Below are 19667 nucleotides of genomic sequence, written 5' to 3'. Positions count from 1 at the left end.
TTTATAAAGCTAGTTCATTTGATTTGAATTTGGCTTCAAGTTTTGTTATTAATAGAGAATTTAGTTTCATAAATTAAGAAAAACTTTTTGCTTTATTGGTATTTTTAGTTTAAAGATATATAGATGGGAGAAAAAGTTGTTTGTAAAAAATTCTAACTGTCTTATTTATTGTATTAGCATTTTGTATAAAAACGTCTAAAACTTCAAATATAATTTTGTTAAACAAATTCTATCAAATTAAATGGTGAGAAGAAAAGTTATGTATTTTGTTAGCCTTATGCACATTTTTGTGTTTAAATCGTTGAAGAAAATACAGCAAAAAAAAAAACAGTGAATTAAAATTTTACCTATTAATTTAATTTACTAATTTTTTGACAACATTTTCTACCTCAACCATTTAGCTACAAAATAGCTAAAAATATTAAAATGCAACACTGAGAGAGGGAGAGTAAATGTTGCAAGAGAGCGAGAGCCGAAAAACATGCTGCCAGCAACATTCAGGAAATCTATAAAAGCAAGTGCGCACAACACAATCCGTAATTTTTCGAGCAAAAGAAAAAACGAATATAAAACAGAATAACATCGGGAACCGATTTGTCGCGCTTAATAACACGAAATGATATTTGGTTTCATAAAAGGCAAATACTTATGTGATGATATATCAATGCAAACTTAACGTGCAATCCTCAATTTTGTTTTCGAATGACTGACGGCGGAAATAGCGATAGAGTCGCGACAACACAATAAATCAGGCTGTAAAATCGGATTTGTAATCTTGGGAAGAAAATCAAAGAGAAAAAGACGCCAGCAGCTTCCTCGGATTGTTTTGTTGTTGTTTTCGGTTCGTTAGAGTGTGTTTGTGTGTGTGTGTGGATGTGTTTTCCAACAAAGTCAAAGTCGTCGAAGCTGCTGCAAAAAAACGTGAAATGCAAATTGTGAAAAAAAAAAATTGCAAAAGATACAACAAGCAACAACAACAACAACTATAATCGCAATCACACGGCCAACGCAACAATAACAAAGGCAACAACAAAACGGTTTCGCGTGTGTTGAAAAATTGCATTGCAAATTGCCACCAGCAGTAAACAATAACAACAACAACGGAAAATTGCGCGCCAAAAGCGAAAGAAACAAAAGGATTACACATAAACAAACCGAAAAAGCAGAAGCAGCTGAGCGAAAGAGAGAGATAGCGAAAAATCAAAACATCGTCGGGAGGCAGAAATACCAGTTTATCCACCTTCAACTCCACCACCCCCAAACCCCGTCGCAGGGATCTCACCACACTTCTGAGCAGGCTCTTGTGGCATTCGTGGTGAGTTTTCGCATGTCTTTCGGTATTTTGCTTTATCTTTTTTATTCGCATGCTTGTCCGGCGTTCGAATTGCTGAATGTCCTGCTGAAAATATAAAAAAAACATTTGCCAAAAGTGCAAAAGTCAAGGCCCCCGTTCAATGGCTCCGCTTTTGATTTGCGCCTCTTTGACCTTTGTGCAAAAAGTAACCCGCAAATGTGCACAAAATTTAGCTCAACCATCGAGAGTCCTTGATTTTTGAGGCACAGTGGTTGTCATGGGTCGCCGAACTGTGGGCAAAGTAATAGTAACAAATTATTAAATAATTAATATTGTTTTGTTTTGAAGATTGTGTCCTATTGTTATTAGTAGTATTATAAACTAGTTCTCTAAAACCTAGTATTTCATAATAATTATTAAATAAATAATATTATGTTTTTATTATTTTAAAGATAGTGTCCTATTGTTATAAATACTATTATAAACTAGTTCTCTAAAACCAAATATTTCTTAATAATATTCAGCTGATTATAAAAGTTCAAAAGCATTTCATAGAAAATGGTTTAGTTCTTACAAGAACTCATTTATAGCCCAAGAATTTATTCAACCCCCTTGACTACCATTTGCAATCCCTGGGCAATTGAGCAATTTAAATATATTTCTATACATGGTGCAATATGGGATTTGAAATATGCACAATAAAACAAAGGGCGACACAATGCTGATTAATGCACTGTGACGAAATGGGGAAAAAACTGACGATTCAAATAATATGCGCAAATGTCGAATGTAGTCAGGTAGAAAAGAGCCTGATTCCGATCGCTAACAACCCTGAACAAGATTACGTGCCTTCTTCCCTGTCACGGGAATTGGGCAGCATCGAGTTACCTTGAGAATCGAGAACCCAAAACCGATAGTGTGTGGCGAATTCAGGAATGCGATTTGAGCATTTGGACCCGAACCGGGCTCACAAACCGGCTTGATGGCGTAATCCCAAAACCGGATTGGTTACCGTAGATCCTTGTTTTCTCATAATCTTTCTTCTTTAACGCTATAAACCGGATATAATATACTTAGTGATTATTGAGGAGAACTGATCCCTAAAAGGGGTTCTTTTTATCTCAAGATCTTTCAGTTGGAGAAACAAAAAATTGTTTTTAAAAAGATCTAAAATAAGATTATAAATTTTCCTTGTCTATTATATTTACGTAAAACTAATTTAAAGGTTTTGAGGTCTTAGAGCACTTATAAAACCGATTATAACTTATTTTTTTAAACATTCTTGGCCATTTTATTTGCATTGCTTACATCTGTGGTTCCTTAAAACCTGTTTTGGTGGGTAACTTTTAACTTATAAGAAATGCAAGCCATCTTGTATCACCTTATATTGTATTATATTGAATTATGTTTTCTAATCATCTGCGGACATGCCGCCATAAATTTCCAACCTAATTACCCGCCCATTTTCTCACTTATCCCATTATCTACTTCACACCACTGTGTCATCGACGATGAGACCAAGAGACACACCAACAATGACCGCCTGGGAACGGAAAAAGCTGATAAGCAAACACTTTATGTCAGTTCGAGAATCAAGTAAAGCCAAGCCCGAAAAACCAATAAAGTGGCATAAAAAATCGGGGGCAATTACGATTAGAGCCCGGTTTAAGTCCACTGTGCCACGACCTCGCGGCATCTGCGTCTGCGTCTGTCCCGGTAATCAAACGTCTAGACACATTCCGTCCGTCGGCTGCAGCTTCTTTAGGCACCAACAACCACCCCTTCCAGCCTGCACTCGGGGCAACCTCCTAACCAGCAACCTCCCTACCAAGTGGTTAAAAAAGGGCTCCCTACCTACAGTAGAACATGTCATAGGTGAACTAAGGAGTACTGAAATTTCCAACAAGAAGTGTTATATTAATGTATTATATTATAAAGATTATAAGTATATTGATCAAATTTTAGAAATATTATAGAATCCTTGAAAATGTTAAAAAAAATATTTAAAAAAATCAAAGGCCAATCCATAAATGTTAAAAAACGAAATAAAAAATAAAAAAAAATTTTAAAAATCATCTCATAGGTGAACTTTGCAGTACGAAAATTTCCAACAAGAAGTATTACTTTAAGTAAATATCATTAAAATTATAGAAATATCATAGAATCGTTGATAATTAAAAGAAAAATATAAAAAAAACAAAAGCCAATCCATAATTCCCTAAAAACGAAATAAAAAATAGAAAACATTTAAAAAAAAGAAATTAGAAAATTTAAATTTAAGAAATTCAATTAAATGTTGAATCAGCATCTTAAAAAACTTTGGTCAAGTCACTCAGTCATGGTTGACTCATTATACATAAATTCCAAATGAATCTTAGGGAACTTTCCCTGTATCTGGGCATATACAAACAAACAGTAGACACCGAAAACACACTCGTACATAATCCCGTTTTATTGCACGGCTTGTGAGGCTGGAGATAGAAAGAGAAGCAGAATAAACAAGAGACATGGAGAGGTCCTTATTTTGTTTTTCCATTTTTTTTTTAACTCCCCTGGGAACTGGGACCCGAGAACCGACAACTCGAGAACCCGAGAATCAAGAGCCACAAACACTCAACTCGCGCTCAATCATTATGAAAATAGCTCGGAATGCTCGTAAATTACAAAACCATGGTTTTATTTGTCAAAATTTGAAACTTATTTGAACAGGCGCCGAGAAACTTCAGCAGCAGGCAGCGGATTTTTGTCAAATCGGGTTTTATTTGTGGGTTTCTCTCGTTCTTTTTCGGTTTTGTTTTGTTCATATCGTTTCGTTGTGTTCGTGATTAGCATGTCCATGGGTACTGTCTCACTCTCTCCCATGTGGAGGAGGCTATTTGGGTTCCAGGCCCTTTTGGACCCTCTTTTCAGTAGCCCTCTCTCGTTTCCCCAGTGGGTATATCAACTCTTATGTTTAAATTATACATATGTACATTCGTGTATATGGGGCTTCATATTTCACTTGATTTTTATCTATAATTTTCTAATTACTGGTTATTTTGTTGTCCTCTTTGCATTATTAACCCTCTTGCTCGTCACATGCTTGTTGGCCATTTGGGTTGGGTTAATGATTGATAAATTGTCACTGATGAGCTCTGGCACCTAACAAAAAAAAAGGATTAACCGCGATTGCCAGCTATTAATCTTGGCTTGATTGATGGACCATCTGAATCCCCTGACACATTCAGAATTTTAAATGAAGTGAGCATTTTTGCAGTATCCACCAATCCTAGCAGATGTTGAATATTGCCATTTTGCACAGATGGTCTTTGAAGATTTTTATATAATACCATTTAACTGATTAATCTCAGTCGATGTATGTATATTCAACAATTAAATTCATGGTCATGTACATTGTACAATGTCTGAAAAACAAGCTTTAAATTTATCGCCATTGTTGCAGATAATTCTTTTTTGCGCTTTACATTTGTTTGCTCAAATTACGATTAGGTCAACTACATCGCATAACATGCATGTAATTGCCAATTGAAAGCACATTTCCATTTCTGGTATTCGCTTCCCATTTGGATTAGATTTGCAAAAAAAAACATACAAAAAAGTAGGCAGCAAGGCCACACAACCAGCTATCAAAGTAAAAAGAACAGGAAATGGGTTAAACCCGCTTTGTAAATACTCTATATAATGTTTTTAAAAACATTCTTTGTTATAATAGGAACTCTTAAAATATTATTTATTTTATTACTTCAAGAAGTCAAATGTATAAGTCGTTACAAAATATTTTTGATATCTTTATAATTTTTGTGTAATTCATTTAACATCCTAGGATAACGATAAAATATTTGTTCCCGCTCCCCTTTAAATATATGTACGTTGCACATCTTTAATAATTATCAATTACATTTTTCTATCTCTTAGAGTTATCTAAAAGAAAGAGATAACCTAGTTATCTTATCTTCGCAATTAAGATTAGCTGAGCAAAGTTTGTTAGCATATAGCAAAATCTTTAGCAAAACAAACGAATTAGTAAATAGATCTCCCATAGCAAAAAGGGTAAAATAGGAGCAATCAGGCGCTGTGTGAATGAATGAAACGTTTTTTGACTGCTAGGGGTGGGGCTATAATTGTATAGAGGGGTGAAAATGAGAAGGGGCGTCGGCGGCCATGTGCTTGATACGTAATCATCGCACTTTGTGTTGTTGTTTTGGTACGCCACAAAAATAGCCATTTGTGTATGTTTTCTCATGTTCTCATGTTTTTTTTTTTAATTTCGGTTGCCATGCGACTCCTTATATGGTCATGTTTTGTGAGGAGATTTTTAAATGCGCGTAATTCGCGAGCCCGATAATCTGGCTCCCCGAAAAGAGCCACAACTCCTGCAAAAATCTGCAAAGAAAGGAGGGGAGCTAGAGATAAGATCAGGTTTTTCTACCGATCGCCTTGATCACAGGCAAGCTTGGCTGTGTTAAACCTTGTTTTATTATGAAAGTCCCTATTTATAGGATTTTTATTATATTAATTCCATTACACATTTTTTTTTCCAAATTAGGTTTCTACATTAATACCAATGAGATTTTTTTTTGGAAACTCCAATTTATTAATTGCTTTTATGAGTAATTTTTCTTTGACGTAACCAGGCATTGGGAATTTGAAACCCTGAGCCTAGACTTTAATGTTCGACTTGGGGGAAGTTGGACTGTATGACCAAAAGCGGATGAGCAACTGAGGCGGTCGTAGTCACTGATTATAATTACGATTCCGGCTTATGCAATTCATCATTATGGCCACAATTTGCCCAAGCGACAACCAACAACTCCGGCAACGAAAGCAACAACCAACTGCAATTGAATCGCGTTTGGAAATGAATACCCCCACCACTGAGGAGGGGGCAACCCGAACCCGAGTAACTTAAAAATATATAAAAAGTGAAAACTTGTTTTCCTTTCTGCGATTATTGTTCGTCCGGCGTTGTTGCTCTTGTTTTCTTGTAGTTGGTTTGTTATTATTGTATTATGTCTTGGATTTGACTTTGACTTTTCAACCGCGGCAGTCTGTCGACAGTCGAATAGTCTTGTTTTTCCACCATCTTCATCGCATTTGGTTGCCTATGGTTTATGGTCGATCTCGTCATCGGTCACAGTCGCAATCACAGTGTGAGTCGCAGTCACAGTGTGCCGAATCGCATTGAATATGGAAATTGGTTGCACCATACACAAAGTCTTTCTGACGATCTACATGGGCTATCTTCAAGGTCGATCTATGGTTACCCTTTGACGATTTTGTGGGCTAACCAGTTAACATTGTTTTCAAGTTGCAAGTTTAATGTTGAAGACTACTTACAACAAACGAACACTTGTTTATGCTAAATAGAATTGCTTGACTAACGGTTGAGGCATTCAAAAAAATAAACAAATATGTGTATATTTAAAAACAAACATTTTAAAATTATTTATTTTGTGAAACACTCATCAATGATAATTTATTACTAACAGCTAAAAATATTAGTATATTTAAAAAATGTTTATATCTAAAACATTTTATTTTTACGACTAAGGCCTAGTATTCAACCTAACAAAAAGTCGTCCAAAACCAAAAACTTTATATAAAAACAAGTAACAAGTAAGTAAGGAATCATCAATGAGTAGTTCATGAATGAGTAATTTTTAATGCTTGACTAATAGCTAAAAGTATTATACTATTAAAAAAAATTTGTATATCTAAAACAATTTGTTTTTACGACTAAAAGAAAAAAGCCAAAAGGTGCAACTGCATCAAATTTCATTAAAATTTCCACTTGTTCATTTATGGGAAAATTGAATTATCTAACAGGCGTAATTGACAGTTTACTGCAATTCATCGCACATTGAGCACTTCTGTGGGGTGATAATTGCATTAACAGCTGTGGATAATTTTCCATGCCCCACTGTTATGAGCCACCCCCATGATTTTCCATACATTTGTTTGGCTCCCTGCCATTGGCAACCCCGTGACGCATTTTCCCCATCTCCAAAAGTTGGGGGTACATCTTTTTATTTTTTGTTGTTTTATGTGTGTGTTGATTTTCCACCACCCACAACCAACAGCTCCCCTTTTTGCAACAACAACAGCAACAGCAAGCAAACGAAGTGCAATGACGCGAGGCCTTTTATAGGCAGGGAAAAGGCGGAGAAAATGGGTAAAAGTGCGGAGAAAAGAGCAGAGAGCACAGGGCAATACATAAACACAACACCCCAAAACACGCACCCACTTGAGAAAGAGATATGTCCGAAGAGAGAAAGAGAAAGAGAGAGAGCCTTGCCCGATTTTTAACTTCGCGCTGCGCATTTTGATGCTTTCCTGTGAACATTTTTGATATTTCAATGTAAGAAACTTGTTGCATGCGATACAAAAAATGAGCAAAAAACAGAAAATAAGTAAAAATACCAGAAGAGAGTCTTAAAGAGAGAAAATCAAGGGGGTCGAGAACAAAAAACCACAGAGAAATAACGATAAGTAGTTGAAATTTCTTTGGAATCCCTTCGGATGACGTAAGCTTCCAAAAGATACGGCTTTTTAATGGGTTCAATGGGAAATATTTATCACACTATGAGCATAAAAAAAATATTTTCATTATTATAGACAGTGGTTTTTTTTTAATTGACGTGGAGATCTTGTTTATAATATGTATTTGTTATATAAGCCTTCTGTTTCGATTTTTTGGTTCGGCTTTATAAAACATTATAATTTTTTAAGCTTCATAAGCTTTGATTGATATTATTTTCTTCAGTTTCGATCTCAATCAATGCCATACAACTATAGTTTCCTCTATAAATCTTCTTTGATTAACGTGGTTTATGCAAATTTGTTTTACTTTCCTTTGATTGGTTCCATTTGATTTCTTTCGTTTCGCGTAGCTTGTTCCGTTTCCGCAACTGATTGATTTTGTTGTTGTTGGGGTCTTAATGGAGTTATCAAATAATACAAAATTTCAATTGAGGTTTTTTTTACGAGTTCGGCTAGGCAAATGATTTCGCTTGGTCATGGAAGATAAGCGATTGTAAAAAAAGAGTGAAAGGCTTGGAATGCTTTTTAGCGCTTTTAATTGTTTTTATTTTTTTTTTAAGCCGGTTCGTAAGGCACAGATTTTTATACGTTAAGTGCTGCAATTTCTTCAGTGTCTGTTGGCTTATATAAAATTATTTAAACACTTTTTTTAAGTTGCTTGAAATGATTATTACTGCCTGCGAGCGCGTGAAATGTTTTGGTTTTTCTGCTTTGATTGGCTAATTTAATATTTGTTGCTTTGGCCATTGTTGTTACTGGTTTTTTGGCTTGTCAAGGCCATTTTGTTATAATGCTCATTTACACGGATTGTGACTTAAAGTCATATCTTGTTAAGTTGCCGCCTCTGTCTGAAAATACATTTTCCAGGGGGTGGGGTTGCATTGTGTCGATTGAATATTAATTAATAGCCTTTATGACCCATTTCGATAAACGGCAGTCGATGCGTTCGATTTTAATGACCCTCATATTATGTCATAAATACACCTATAATCGTATAGAAATATGATTTTGAATGGAGTATGTATGGAATGAAATTAGCAGGCGGAACTTAGGCTATTTTAAGAATCTTATTCAGAGATTTAGGTGAATTTGGATGAGCTCTACTTTTATTTATAGATCGAAAACGAAGATAATACGCTAGTGTTGCCAAAAGCACAGAATAATACTTAATTCCAAATAGCTGTCTCAATGAGGGTTAATACTTAGGTAATTGGGAAATGATTTATTGAACCCTATTAACGCATTTTTAAAGAGTTTAATGAAACTTCAGTTTCTCATAAAAATATTTTTCTAAAATTTTATCTTCCATAAGTAAGCAAGATATAAAATTATATTTTAAAGTTTTTTCCGGTTTACCAGTCTCTAAACGAATTATTTTGGTACATGACCAATTTGTCTAGTATTTGCATACACAAACTTAATGGTGTTCCATAAAGAAACTCATTTTTAGTGCTCTATTTAGTATCAATAAAATACGCAAAATAAACTTTCACCATTCCATTCGAAAATTGAATCATAAAATCTTATGATATTTACACAGAACAGCTAAAAGTTGTACGTTTCTAGCCATTAAAGTTTTTTCCAATTTTTAACTTTGCCATATGGAAATACTCTTTTATGATTTCTTAAATTCTTCAGATAGCAAGAACTTCTTATCTAAACTGACGTCTACGTTTAATGCTCGTTCATGGTCAAATATTTGCCTAACTATAATCGCTTATCCCCTAAAATAACTTGAGATTATTAAGGTATATCAAAAAGTAACAAATTTCCATAAAGCCCTGGAAACAAAAAGCACTGAAATGAAGAACAATCATAAAAATGTTTATTAAATTTATTTCATTTGGTTTTCGTTGTTGTCCAAGCTATTATTCCGGCTGATAAGCGTTTTGCACCCGCATGGCTATGAGTTCAGAATTTTTTAGCTTGATTGGCTCGATGCGGGATTTCGATTACGAAATTCTTTTAATGGACTCGCTCAGCGCCCCTTGCATTAGTACCCAGTGATGTTGAAATACAGGGGTGTTTTGTTTACACAATGGTTTATAAATACAATATTTATTAATACAATAAAATGAAAATACCATATTTCTTATCATAGTAAAATGAAAATATATTTTTATTTTAACATCAATTTATGTCTTAGCATTAATATCATAAAATAAGAACAGCAAAAAATGTGTCACACAACAAAAAGACAAAATATGGATAGTAAGATTTAAGATTTAAATGGATTTTTTTCTAGAGATTGCATAAATTATTGAACAAGGTATTTTTCGTTCGAATCTTTTCCAATATTTTTTTCTAGTTCGAACTATAAACGTTTCCGACTCGCGGCAAAAACAAATTTTCTGTTTATTGTTCAAAAATTCTGTCTGTGGTGTGGGGTCGGTTAAATTGTTTGTGTTATTGTTTATGAGGAATGTTGGATTTGGAATGCCACATGTGTGGGGCTGCTGAGTTGCTCTTTTGCTATTGTTTATATAGCAAATCTCTGTTTAGATTTAGAAATGCGTTTAATGCCTGGGTTCCGATTTCTCGGAATAGTTCGCCGTTTGGGGCCAGAATGAGTTCCAAGGAAAGGTCAGTTTTTCAGGGAGTTGAACTGGAAGTTCGTCAGGGAGTTTTACAGGGAGTTTTTCACAAAGTTTCCCCCGATTCCCAGTAACCACTTAGAGTTCCCGTTGCCAGGTTGTATATTTTCGAGGCTTTCCCATTGCGCAATGCCAACTGTTTTCGGTTTGTGGACTTTGACTGGGCTTTGACCGGTTTGTTTTTTGTATTTTATGTCCACTTGTCAAGCCGCTTAGCCAAAATACAAAAATAAAAAGAGAAAAAAATGCAAGAAATTAAACTGAAAATTGTTATTAAAAGCGCGTACAAGACGACAAACGATGTCGACGCGGAAAATTAGTGGCTGTGAGTGAATGAATGACTGAATGAATGACTGAAGCGGACACTTTCGGTAGGGGTGGTGAGGGGGCGGGGGGCGTGGCAGGTGAAAGCCGGTAAGCTACTTTGCAGCTGGGGAATGACTGACTTACATTGCCGAATGCCCCTGGCCACTTGGACGACTTCCTGTGGTTGCATCTCCCACTGGGTGATTGACCACAAAATCGAAGGAAAAAAAAATAAAAAAAAGGTTGTGGGGGCGTGGCAGATTAGCTAATTTCATGACTCACCTGCCGGATAATTAGCGGTGGGCGTGGGGCTCAAACAGCCGACTAAACGTGGCCAATAAATTCAGACACGCCATTAAAATTAAAGAAAAAAAGAAATAGGTTTTACAAAACTCAGGGAAGTAGGGGTTTGTTGAAAGAGCGTGAACTTCAAAAGAAATGGGGGTGGTGGCGGCTGGTTAATAGAAATAGCCTTGCGTGTTCTCTGTTGGCAGACAAACACAGGCCAATGTGGCAAACACAAATAAATAGTAAATATAAAAATTCTATGACTATCACGCGCCTTCAATGAGGCAAAAGCTATTGGGTTTATTTCGCTAGAACAGAACCTACCGACCAATTACGCCTAATGAAGGTATAAAGGTGGGAAGGATTAGGGAAAATAAAAAAGTAACAATAAAAATAGAATGGGGAAAAAGCTAAAGGTACCTACACAATTTGATATGTCTCATTTCCAAATATTATAATGTTTTTGTATATTCATATTTCATGCAAAGCCAATGAAAGATAGTAACCAAAATGTTAATAAGATTTGTTTAGTATTTAATACTTTAACATTTCCTTCACAGAGAGAAACGTCCAAGAACATTGTTCTTGAATTGAGCAAAATGAAAACATTTTCAACTTCAAAAATGTCGTTATATTTTTAAGAACATTTTCAACTCAGATGAGAACGTCAGCATTTACTCTGTGTTAGATTCCCTCTTTAATCTAATAACCACTGAAACTTGTTCTGTATAAGTTCTTTGCAACTTAGTTTGGACGTAAAAGAAAATTTTATAGTTCTTGGAAACTTGTCCTACTTTGGTTTGCGATAAACGAGTTCGACTATTTTTCGACACATTAAAAAGTGATTTAAATCCAGCAGAGGGGTATAAGAACTTTGAGCTAAAAATCCTCATCGTACACAAATTTGCTTTTAGCCAAAACACAAGTTGGCTGGTTTATTTATTGAACTGTTTTGGCCTGTTTCTATTTTTGTTATTTCTGGCCTGGTTGTCCAAATATTTACAGCCGGCAAACACACTCACTTTGTGGTAAGCAAATATTCTATCTATCCAACCCCATTTTTTTGTTGCCCACATGAAGTATGAGAAACTCCCGTAAAAAATTAGCTAGGCAACCTCTTAACCCCTGACCACACGCACAGCTGATTAACCCACAACCATCTATGTATAGAAAAAGTCACGACGAGCCCCCTTGGTAGAAATACAATACCCAAAGCTTTGGGCGAATATTCAGGCATTCTGGTGTTAAGGGGAATGAGGGGGAGGCTTGGGTGGTTTTTTGTTAGAGACTTGTGATTTTTTGTTTGCCGACTTTTGCTGCCATTTCTGCTATCCTGTTGAAAAATCAGGGAAATCTATTTATTGATGTTTTTCGCACAAACCTCTAGAGAGAGAGAGAGAGAAAGAACGAGGGTTCCCCAAGGGTCGATGAATATATGACATCACAGAAGGAGAAGGTATGCAGAGAAAGAAAGAGATGTCAAATGCTGTGCTTGTTGGGTTGACAAAAGCTCTAAAGACAACTGAAAGCTCCCTGCACTCGGAGAAATTAGGGAACATTGTCGTTAAATGGTTGTAAGATAATCTCATATTTTAAATAATGTTAAGTAGCGTAACACATATTGGAAAAGCATAGATAACAGCTTTAAATTATGCCTCTGATCTCATAAGTCAAATTTCTTTTTAAGAACAAGCATACTTTGATCCAAATGTTCGTTAAATGGTTGAAAGATAATCTTATATTTTAAATAATTTTAAGCTGCGTAAGACATATTGGAAGAGTATAGATAATAGCTATAAATTATACCTCTGTACTCATAAGTCAAATTTCCTTTTAAAAACACGCATACTTTGATTCAAATGGTCGTTAAGTGGTTGTGAGATAACCTCATTTTCAATAATTTTAAGCAGCGTAAAACATATTGGAAAAGCATAGATAAAAGCTGTAAATTATACCTCTGATCTCATAAGTCAAATTTCCTTTTTAAAAACAAGCATACTTTGATTAAAAAAAATCCTTTAATATTAATTAAAATAATTTTAAAGTAATTCCAAAAATGTCAAAAAAGGATCAAAACACAATAATAGATTTTTTTCCGCTGTGTAGATAGCTTTTATCCTCTCGCTCGCACTGTCGCCATCTCTTTCTTATCCTGTTGCTGACGTCATAGCTCCTGTTTGGCGACTCCTGTTGCTCCTGTTTGCCATCCAGCCTGTGTCGTTTGCTGCTCGCCGGTTGATTTGAGGCGGAGTATTTGAGTTAGAGTTGCTCAATGGCGGGCTCCCGGTTCCGCCCCTTTGTTCCCCACCACCACTCCACCCCCTTGAATCGCCCGACCCCCCTCAAAAACCTCCCCAATATCCGCGACTGGAGAAATACTGGAGTGGCTGCAACTTCCCCTGCCGAAGGTCCTTTATTTTTTTTGTGTGTCCTGGATTATCGGCCATCCAAGAAGTTGGTCCATGTCTTAGACTTCCATCTTGCGAAGGGGTCGGAAAATGCGGCCAAAGGGGGGCTAAAGGGGCCGCCGCTTTGTTTGTGTTGTGTGTGGAGCGGCCATTTTCTCCATGGAGCCAATTAGCACCAGGCGGCCAGGAAACGGATGCTGGAAAACGCTCGCCTTTGGCTGTCGATTTTCCATTTTCTTCCCCAGGAGGAGGCTGCCGATGCTCCTACAAAATCCCCGAGAGATGGATATACAGAAACGGAAAGAGAACGCGAGAGTGAAGCTTCCGGCAAAAGCTTCGGCTGGTAGGAGGCTGAATACCCTCCCCCCCTTTTCGGGTCCTTTGTTATCCTGCACACGTGTGTCCTCTATGCAGACGGGTGGGAGCGTCGGGTCAAGGCTGCCGCCCCCAGCTGCCACTGCCAAATGCCACATGCGACATGCAACATCCTGGTGTCAGCTGACATAATGCGCTTAAAGGAAGGGTATCATAAATCAAAGCTCTGCCTTGGAGCCTATAATATGTGTGCTCTTAACTTTGAAGAATATTGTGTGGTACCTTAAACATATAAACTTTTGTCAACTAAAATTTTCAAAAATTACATAAATAAGAACTTTAGTTATGGACTTTATAATAATTTGTGTCCCTAACCAAATACATTTTTATAAACAACAAATTTAAAAATTATACTTAAACAAAAATTTTAGGAATTATATTTAAACAAAAAATTAAAAATTGACTTTTTGGCCACAAAATATTTTATTTACTTAATTGTTATAAAAAATGCTTTCAGGATTTTTTTTAATATTAAAAAAAAAGATTATAAAAAATATACAGAGAAAATTATGCCTTAAAATTCGACGTTTTATAGGGTCAAAACATTTTTAAATGTATAACAAAGCGTTTTAAACAGCATAAGTAAAAAAATGTGTATAAAACATGTTACTTTTTAAAACTTTTCAGCCCTGTTCTTGCACCTAAAACTTTTGCTAGTTTTCTCTGAGTAGAAAAAATTCTAATAGTTATTCAAACATTTTAAGTTTAAATTTCAAATTATAATTATTTTTTTTTATGCAGAGAATTTGTAGCTTCGACTTCGTAAGAACTAGTTGGTAACAATTTTATAATATAGGGCTCATACGAGCTATGTGATGGCATTTGGGGGTTGGGGTTTTTGATTGAGAACAAAGAGCTTTCACTTTTTGAAGGATTTAATCCGTTTTGGCTGTAGCTCACCGCTGGCTACGTTTGGTTCTAAGTATTCCGTTCTGTTCGTGGCTGAAATGCATATCTGGGTCAGCTGTTTGTTGGTCGTTTGTTCGGCTTGCATAAGCCAGTCCGGCGGCGTAAAAATAAAAAGCCCCCATTTCAGCCCCAAACCCAAACTCAAACCCAACCCCGTTTTCCAACCCTGCCGTGTTTGGTTAGCTGCTGCAAATGAGGAAGCCTAAAATAGCGAGCCAAACGCGTTACGTGTTGGCGTTGCACTGCACAAAGTTGCAGCAGCAGCAGAAACAGCAGCAACAGCAACGGCAGCAACATCAGCAGCAGCAGCAATCGATTGCAGGGGTCCGGTTACAAACATTTTCCTTCTCGGCTCGCAGTTTTTAGCCGTTTGTTGCGTTGATAAGAACGTCGAGGAAAGCGAAAGTCTCTCTCTATATATGTAATTAAGATGTGAGCCAAAATTAACCACCAGCAGCTGCAGCATTTGAACCACCAGCAACACCTCAGCTGTTAAACAAAAAATAACTAAACGCAGCAACACTCGATTGTTTTGCCCTTAAAAATTATAAAATCACATAATTAATAAAAATTCAAGTGTATTGTTCAATAGCCAAAAAAAATTATACTTACAAAATCTAAAAAAAAATTCCAGTTCACATTAGTCTAGCTTTTTGATAAGCCGAAAAAGGGTCACAAAAATGCAGCGACCCTCGCCGAATATCTCCAGCAACATCATGAACCGCATGTCCATCTTTGAAAGTGAGTCAAGACAAGTCTGCCGCGTGAATAATTCATTCGCTTATATATTCACACATTCGCTCATTTATTCATCACTCTATTCAAGCCATTCTTATAGGCAGACAAAAGAGCTGCACACTTCTCAGAGTCAGTGAAATCGTGGCCATCTCTTTTTGTTTTGGTTTTCCACAGACTTGGCTTTCGGCGATGGTGTAAAATGATTAAGTACTGCCACTGAACACGGGTAAAAGTGTAGAAAATTTTGGAAAGACATGCCATCACACATGGCTGATAAGGTTGAAAGAGGCTCAAAGGTGTGCTGAATTTGAGTTCGTAAAACAAAAAAAAATATTTAGAAATTGTGAAAAATATGTCTAAAATTTATAAAAGGATTTAAGGTGAAAGCTTTAAAAATGGCTTATTTATTTTAATTTATACATTTACAATAGAGCCAATTAATACATTTAAATATGCAGAGTTATAACCATATTTCCGGGACCACTTCGATTTCGAAACTTACTACTTGAGAGCCAGAAAATTGCCTTTGCCCTTTGCTTCACATATCTCACGATCTGGGCTAGTTAACCCTCCCATGACAATGGTTTGCCTTTAACTGTGCTGTCATGGCTTGTTGGTCCCCTAACCCGGTTAAGTGGATAGGCTGTCTTTAAAGAAAACTTTCGTTTGGAGACCGCACTTGATAATAATTCAGAGCCCTATGCCATATCATAAATTGTGTACACAATGCACTCCAATGTTGTCTTGATTTATGTGGCTTAGAGTGGGTTGCCTCCGGTCATTCGGTGAAAACAAATTGCATATAATTAGCCTGGGTGGAGTGGTCGGTCGTCTGTCCACGGGGTTGTGTCTTTAACTCGGTCCCTTATGTGGACTCCGTCGTTTATTTCATTTGCCTTAATTTCACACCCAAACCCCACAGCACATGTGCAACTCATTAACCCACATGGAAGCGAGTTGCGCACAATTTTCTAACCGATTGGTGGGGCGTGAAGGGGTTAAGGAGGGGGTCTGGCGAGTCGAACCACTCGATTGCGCAAGTGAAAACTTGTTGTACGACGATGGACATCGTAAGTGAAGTGAAGCTCCGTTTGGAACTGATTAAAATACCCTCGCAACTGTGGGTATTCAAATTTAGAAGGAAAGCTTACTTCTTTGTTTTGGTTGCCCTCTCTAGTGATCTAAAATCCGAAAAATATTTCTGCAACACCTCTTTATATCATTTTAAAATTATAACCTCTAAGAACTTCTTAAATCCGTTGTATTTATTAAAAATGAACTTAATTTCCTTTTACAAGGGTGTTTAAAACGTCTACACAAAACAGATACTTCCTCAATGTTTTTTCCCTTTTCCCTTCCTAGTTGCATTGGGTCAATCCAAGCAAAACTATCAGAATAACCCGGACCAGACAACGCTGTAAATGGAAATGCAAAGTACGAGTTCAGAGTCGGCGAATGCAAATTTCTATTTGAAATCGTAGAAAAATCAATCAATACGGCTTTGCATGCGATTTCCGATTGGGCCACATATGGGACATATTGATTAGCATAATGCAGTCGCTGATAAAGCTGGTTTTGTCATATTTTGCTTGAGGGCTTCAAAATGTTAAAGGTTTACCACCGCAGACCGGCGTTTTCATGGCCATTAGAGTCGACAAACAAGAGATTTTTGTGGTTTGAGCGTACAAATCTTGAATGTGTTTTTCCATTGAATCAACCATAATTTAGTTGGATTGTCTGAAGTGACTCTGATGAAATTGATTGATCGATTGTCGAGCGCGAACTTTGAGCGGAGATGGCAATTAAGGTTGGTTAACCCTCTCGAAGAAATGTTGAGACTCGTGTGAACAAGTTTGCCAATTTATATTATGTTGTTGTAAATGATTTTGTACTCTCTGCTATTGACCCTTTTTTTAAATAACTTTTTATCAAGTGGTTTAACTGCCCGACTTTCTGTGTTTATTTATTTATGCTGAAAAAATACGTTGGCCCACTTTTCGTAACTTCAGTTTTCAATTGCTTGGCTTACAATTCTATCTCAGAGCTCATGTTAAATTTAAAATTAATATGTTTTATTATTGTAAGTATATTTGGCTTTAGCCCAAACTTATTAAGATGCACCAGTTTGCATTTGCTTAATATATCCGATCTATACAAATGTAATCCCATTTGGATTGTGACTTTTTGGCACAGTTCCCTGGTGCTATAGTCAGCAAATTCTGCTCAAAACTGTACCCACTGAACTTATTGCGATTTTCATCTCGGTTGCAAAGCCATTTCACCGTGTCATTGCCCTTTCAGCGTTTTTTCTTTTTTATTTATTTTCACTCTGTCCCTTATCATCGGCTATTAATCTAGTTTAGGTTTTGGGCTTCGAGCTACTAACTAGTTCGCCGCGATGTAGGTTAATATGATGGGTGAACAAAAGAAGTTCATCGCTGGTGACGGTTCAGAGAAAAATTTACAAAAAGAACAGAAGAACCAGAACGAGAAGAATACGGTCGGAAAGAACTTTACCGCTGACTTGAATCGAGTTTCTGTTCCTCTGCAGCTCATAATTTTTTTTTACGGTTTTACAGCTGTTGTTGTTTGTTGGCCTTTTTTTATTTTATTCTTTTTTGTAATAACAAATTGACAATGACATGAATGGGGAGAAATATTTAACCTTAATAAACGACGAAGACAGCGTAGCTTTAGACGTCTTTTGTTGGGTTCTCGAACGGTTGTTGTGTGCATTGTTGGGTGGTTAAGGCCCGAACTGATTTGTGAGGGGAAGGCCAAGTGCCAATTAAACTTTGGCACAGTCAAACAAGGGGACATCGTCCAGATATACACTGAGGCAATAAAATATTCATTTTAAAAACAACATCTTAAAGATATGGCTCTGTTTGTAGTAAAAGGTACAGACTTCGATAGCATGGGGTCATTAAAATATCTTACTCTTCATTATGTCTTGTAAAAATTATATTAATTTGTTAGCAAGTATTTTTTTCGGTGCAGTCGACGAGTGGGAAAGAATGCGAATCCATTCACTAATCGGTTAATTCTCTGCATCTATCTTTCAGATACAGCATTCAGGCACAGTCTGGCGGAGGCTGAGAACGCGGACGGAACGATGATGTCCATGACCAGCTCCCCGCCGGCCACGCCCACTGGCGTCCAGACGGACTCCGATGGGCTGATCCTGCCCAAGAAGCTCATCAATCCCTGCATGGAGAACATAGATCGCAAGGAACTGCATCGGGAGCTGAAATTCAATGCCAGAGTGTGAGTAATAGTAGTTAAATTAAATTCGCTCAATTGTCAACCTTTTGGGTTTTATACTTAGCATTTTTATAATGATCTTTAATTATTTCAGTGGCAAGAGCGTGCTGAACCAAAAATCGGAACTGCAACGTGCCTACGACAAGCAGAAGGAACGACATGCCGCCGCCGAGCAACACTCACCGGATGCGGAAATCGTGGGCGGGATTCCGGGACTGAAAGGAGAACTCGGCCGAGTGATCATGGAGCGGGCACAGAAGCACGAGGCGGCGGCCAAAAACCAGGATCAGGAGGATGCCGAGGATCGGCAGTACGTGAATCCCGAGTATCTGAACGTGCGGGCCAAACTGCGCACGGCGCAACCAACCAACCATTAAGGAGCAGCCCACTCGGATATCCCTCATCCTATAATCCTCAGCTTGATTAATGTTTAGTTTTTAGTAACAGACCTAACCAAATTGTGTGTAAGGAAACCATGTGTTTTTTATGTGTTAACTTTGAGAGCGGTTTTCATTTTGATATTATGCAAAACTAGTTGGTTATTCTAATTAAAGTTTACTCCTAGACTAAGCCATTTAATTATTTAGTTCGTTAGTCCGTATTACTAATCTAAGTTATGATTTCCTTGCTCTAATTTCGTTGTGTATAAACCATGTGTATAAAGTTTTAGTTTCTAAATGTACCCTTTTCTTCCAAATCAAACAACAAAATTGAATATAATGTATCTAGTATAGAGTTATGTATATGTATATCTAAAAATTAGTGAGACCGAAAATGCTGTAAACAGGGCAATGTGTTAGAAAGTAAGACAGAGAGACAGACAAAACATGGGCGAAAGATATTTGATCTACACACATAGAACAACTATTTTATGTCAAGCAAAGAAATTTAAACAGATTACAGAACTATATACAATATATATCTATATACAAATTTAGTTTCTGGAATTAA

At 36.7% G+C, this 19667-nt stretch overlaps 1 protein-coding gene across 2 annotated transcripts; it reads left to right on the top strand.

Moving 5' to 3' along the window:
* The first annotated feature begins 548 nt into the window (after positions 1-548).
* On the top strand, positions 549-19650 carry LOC119547079 (protein FAM107B). 2 transcript variants are annotated; one of them, XM_037853772.1, is made up of 3 exons: positions 549-1315; positions 18518-18719; positions 18811-19650. In XM_037853772.1, exons 2-3 carry the CDS (start codon positions 18568-18570, stop codon positions 19091-19093), a joined length of 435 nt encoding a protein of 144 aa, XP_037709700.1. In that variant the 5' UTR covers positions 549-1315; positions 18518-18567; the 3' UTR covers positions 19094-19650. The 2 variants fall into 2 exon arrangements, with proteins under 2 accessions (XP_037709700.1, XP_037709699.1); XM_037853771.1 differs by lacking the exon at positions 549-1315 and adding an exon at positions 15068-15455.
* The last annotated feature ends 17 nt before the right edge of the window (positions 19651-19667 follow it).

Source organism: Drosophila subpulchrella, chromosome 2L (genome assembly GCF_014743375.2).
Source record: "Drosophila subpulchrella strain 33 F10 #4 breed RU33 chromosome 2L, RU_Dsub_v1.1 Primary Assembly, whole genome shotgun sequence".
NCBI lineage: Eukaryota > Metazoa > Arthropoda > Insecta > Diptera > Drosophilidae > Drosophila > Drosophila subpulchrella.
The sequence above is the reverse complement of the archived record's forward strand: the minus strand, read 5'-3'. Positions and strand labels throughout refer to the sequence as shown.

Coding starts and splice junctions, on each gene's coding strand:
- LOC119547079 (XM_037853771.1), top strand. CDS start 15,395: ATGCAGCGACCCTCGCCGAATATCTCCAGCAACATCATGAACCGCATG. Junction 15,456..18,517: donor CCGCATGTCCATCTTTGAAA/GTGAGTCAAGAC, acceptor TCTATCTTTCAG/ATACAGCATTCAGGCACAGT. Junction 18,720..18,810: donor CTGAAATTCAATGCCAGAGT/GTGAGTAATAGT, acceptor TAATTATTTCAG/TGGCAAGAGCGTGCTGAACC.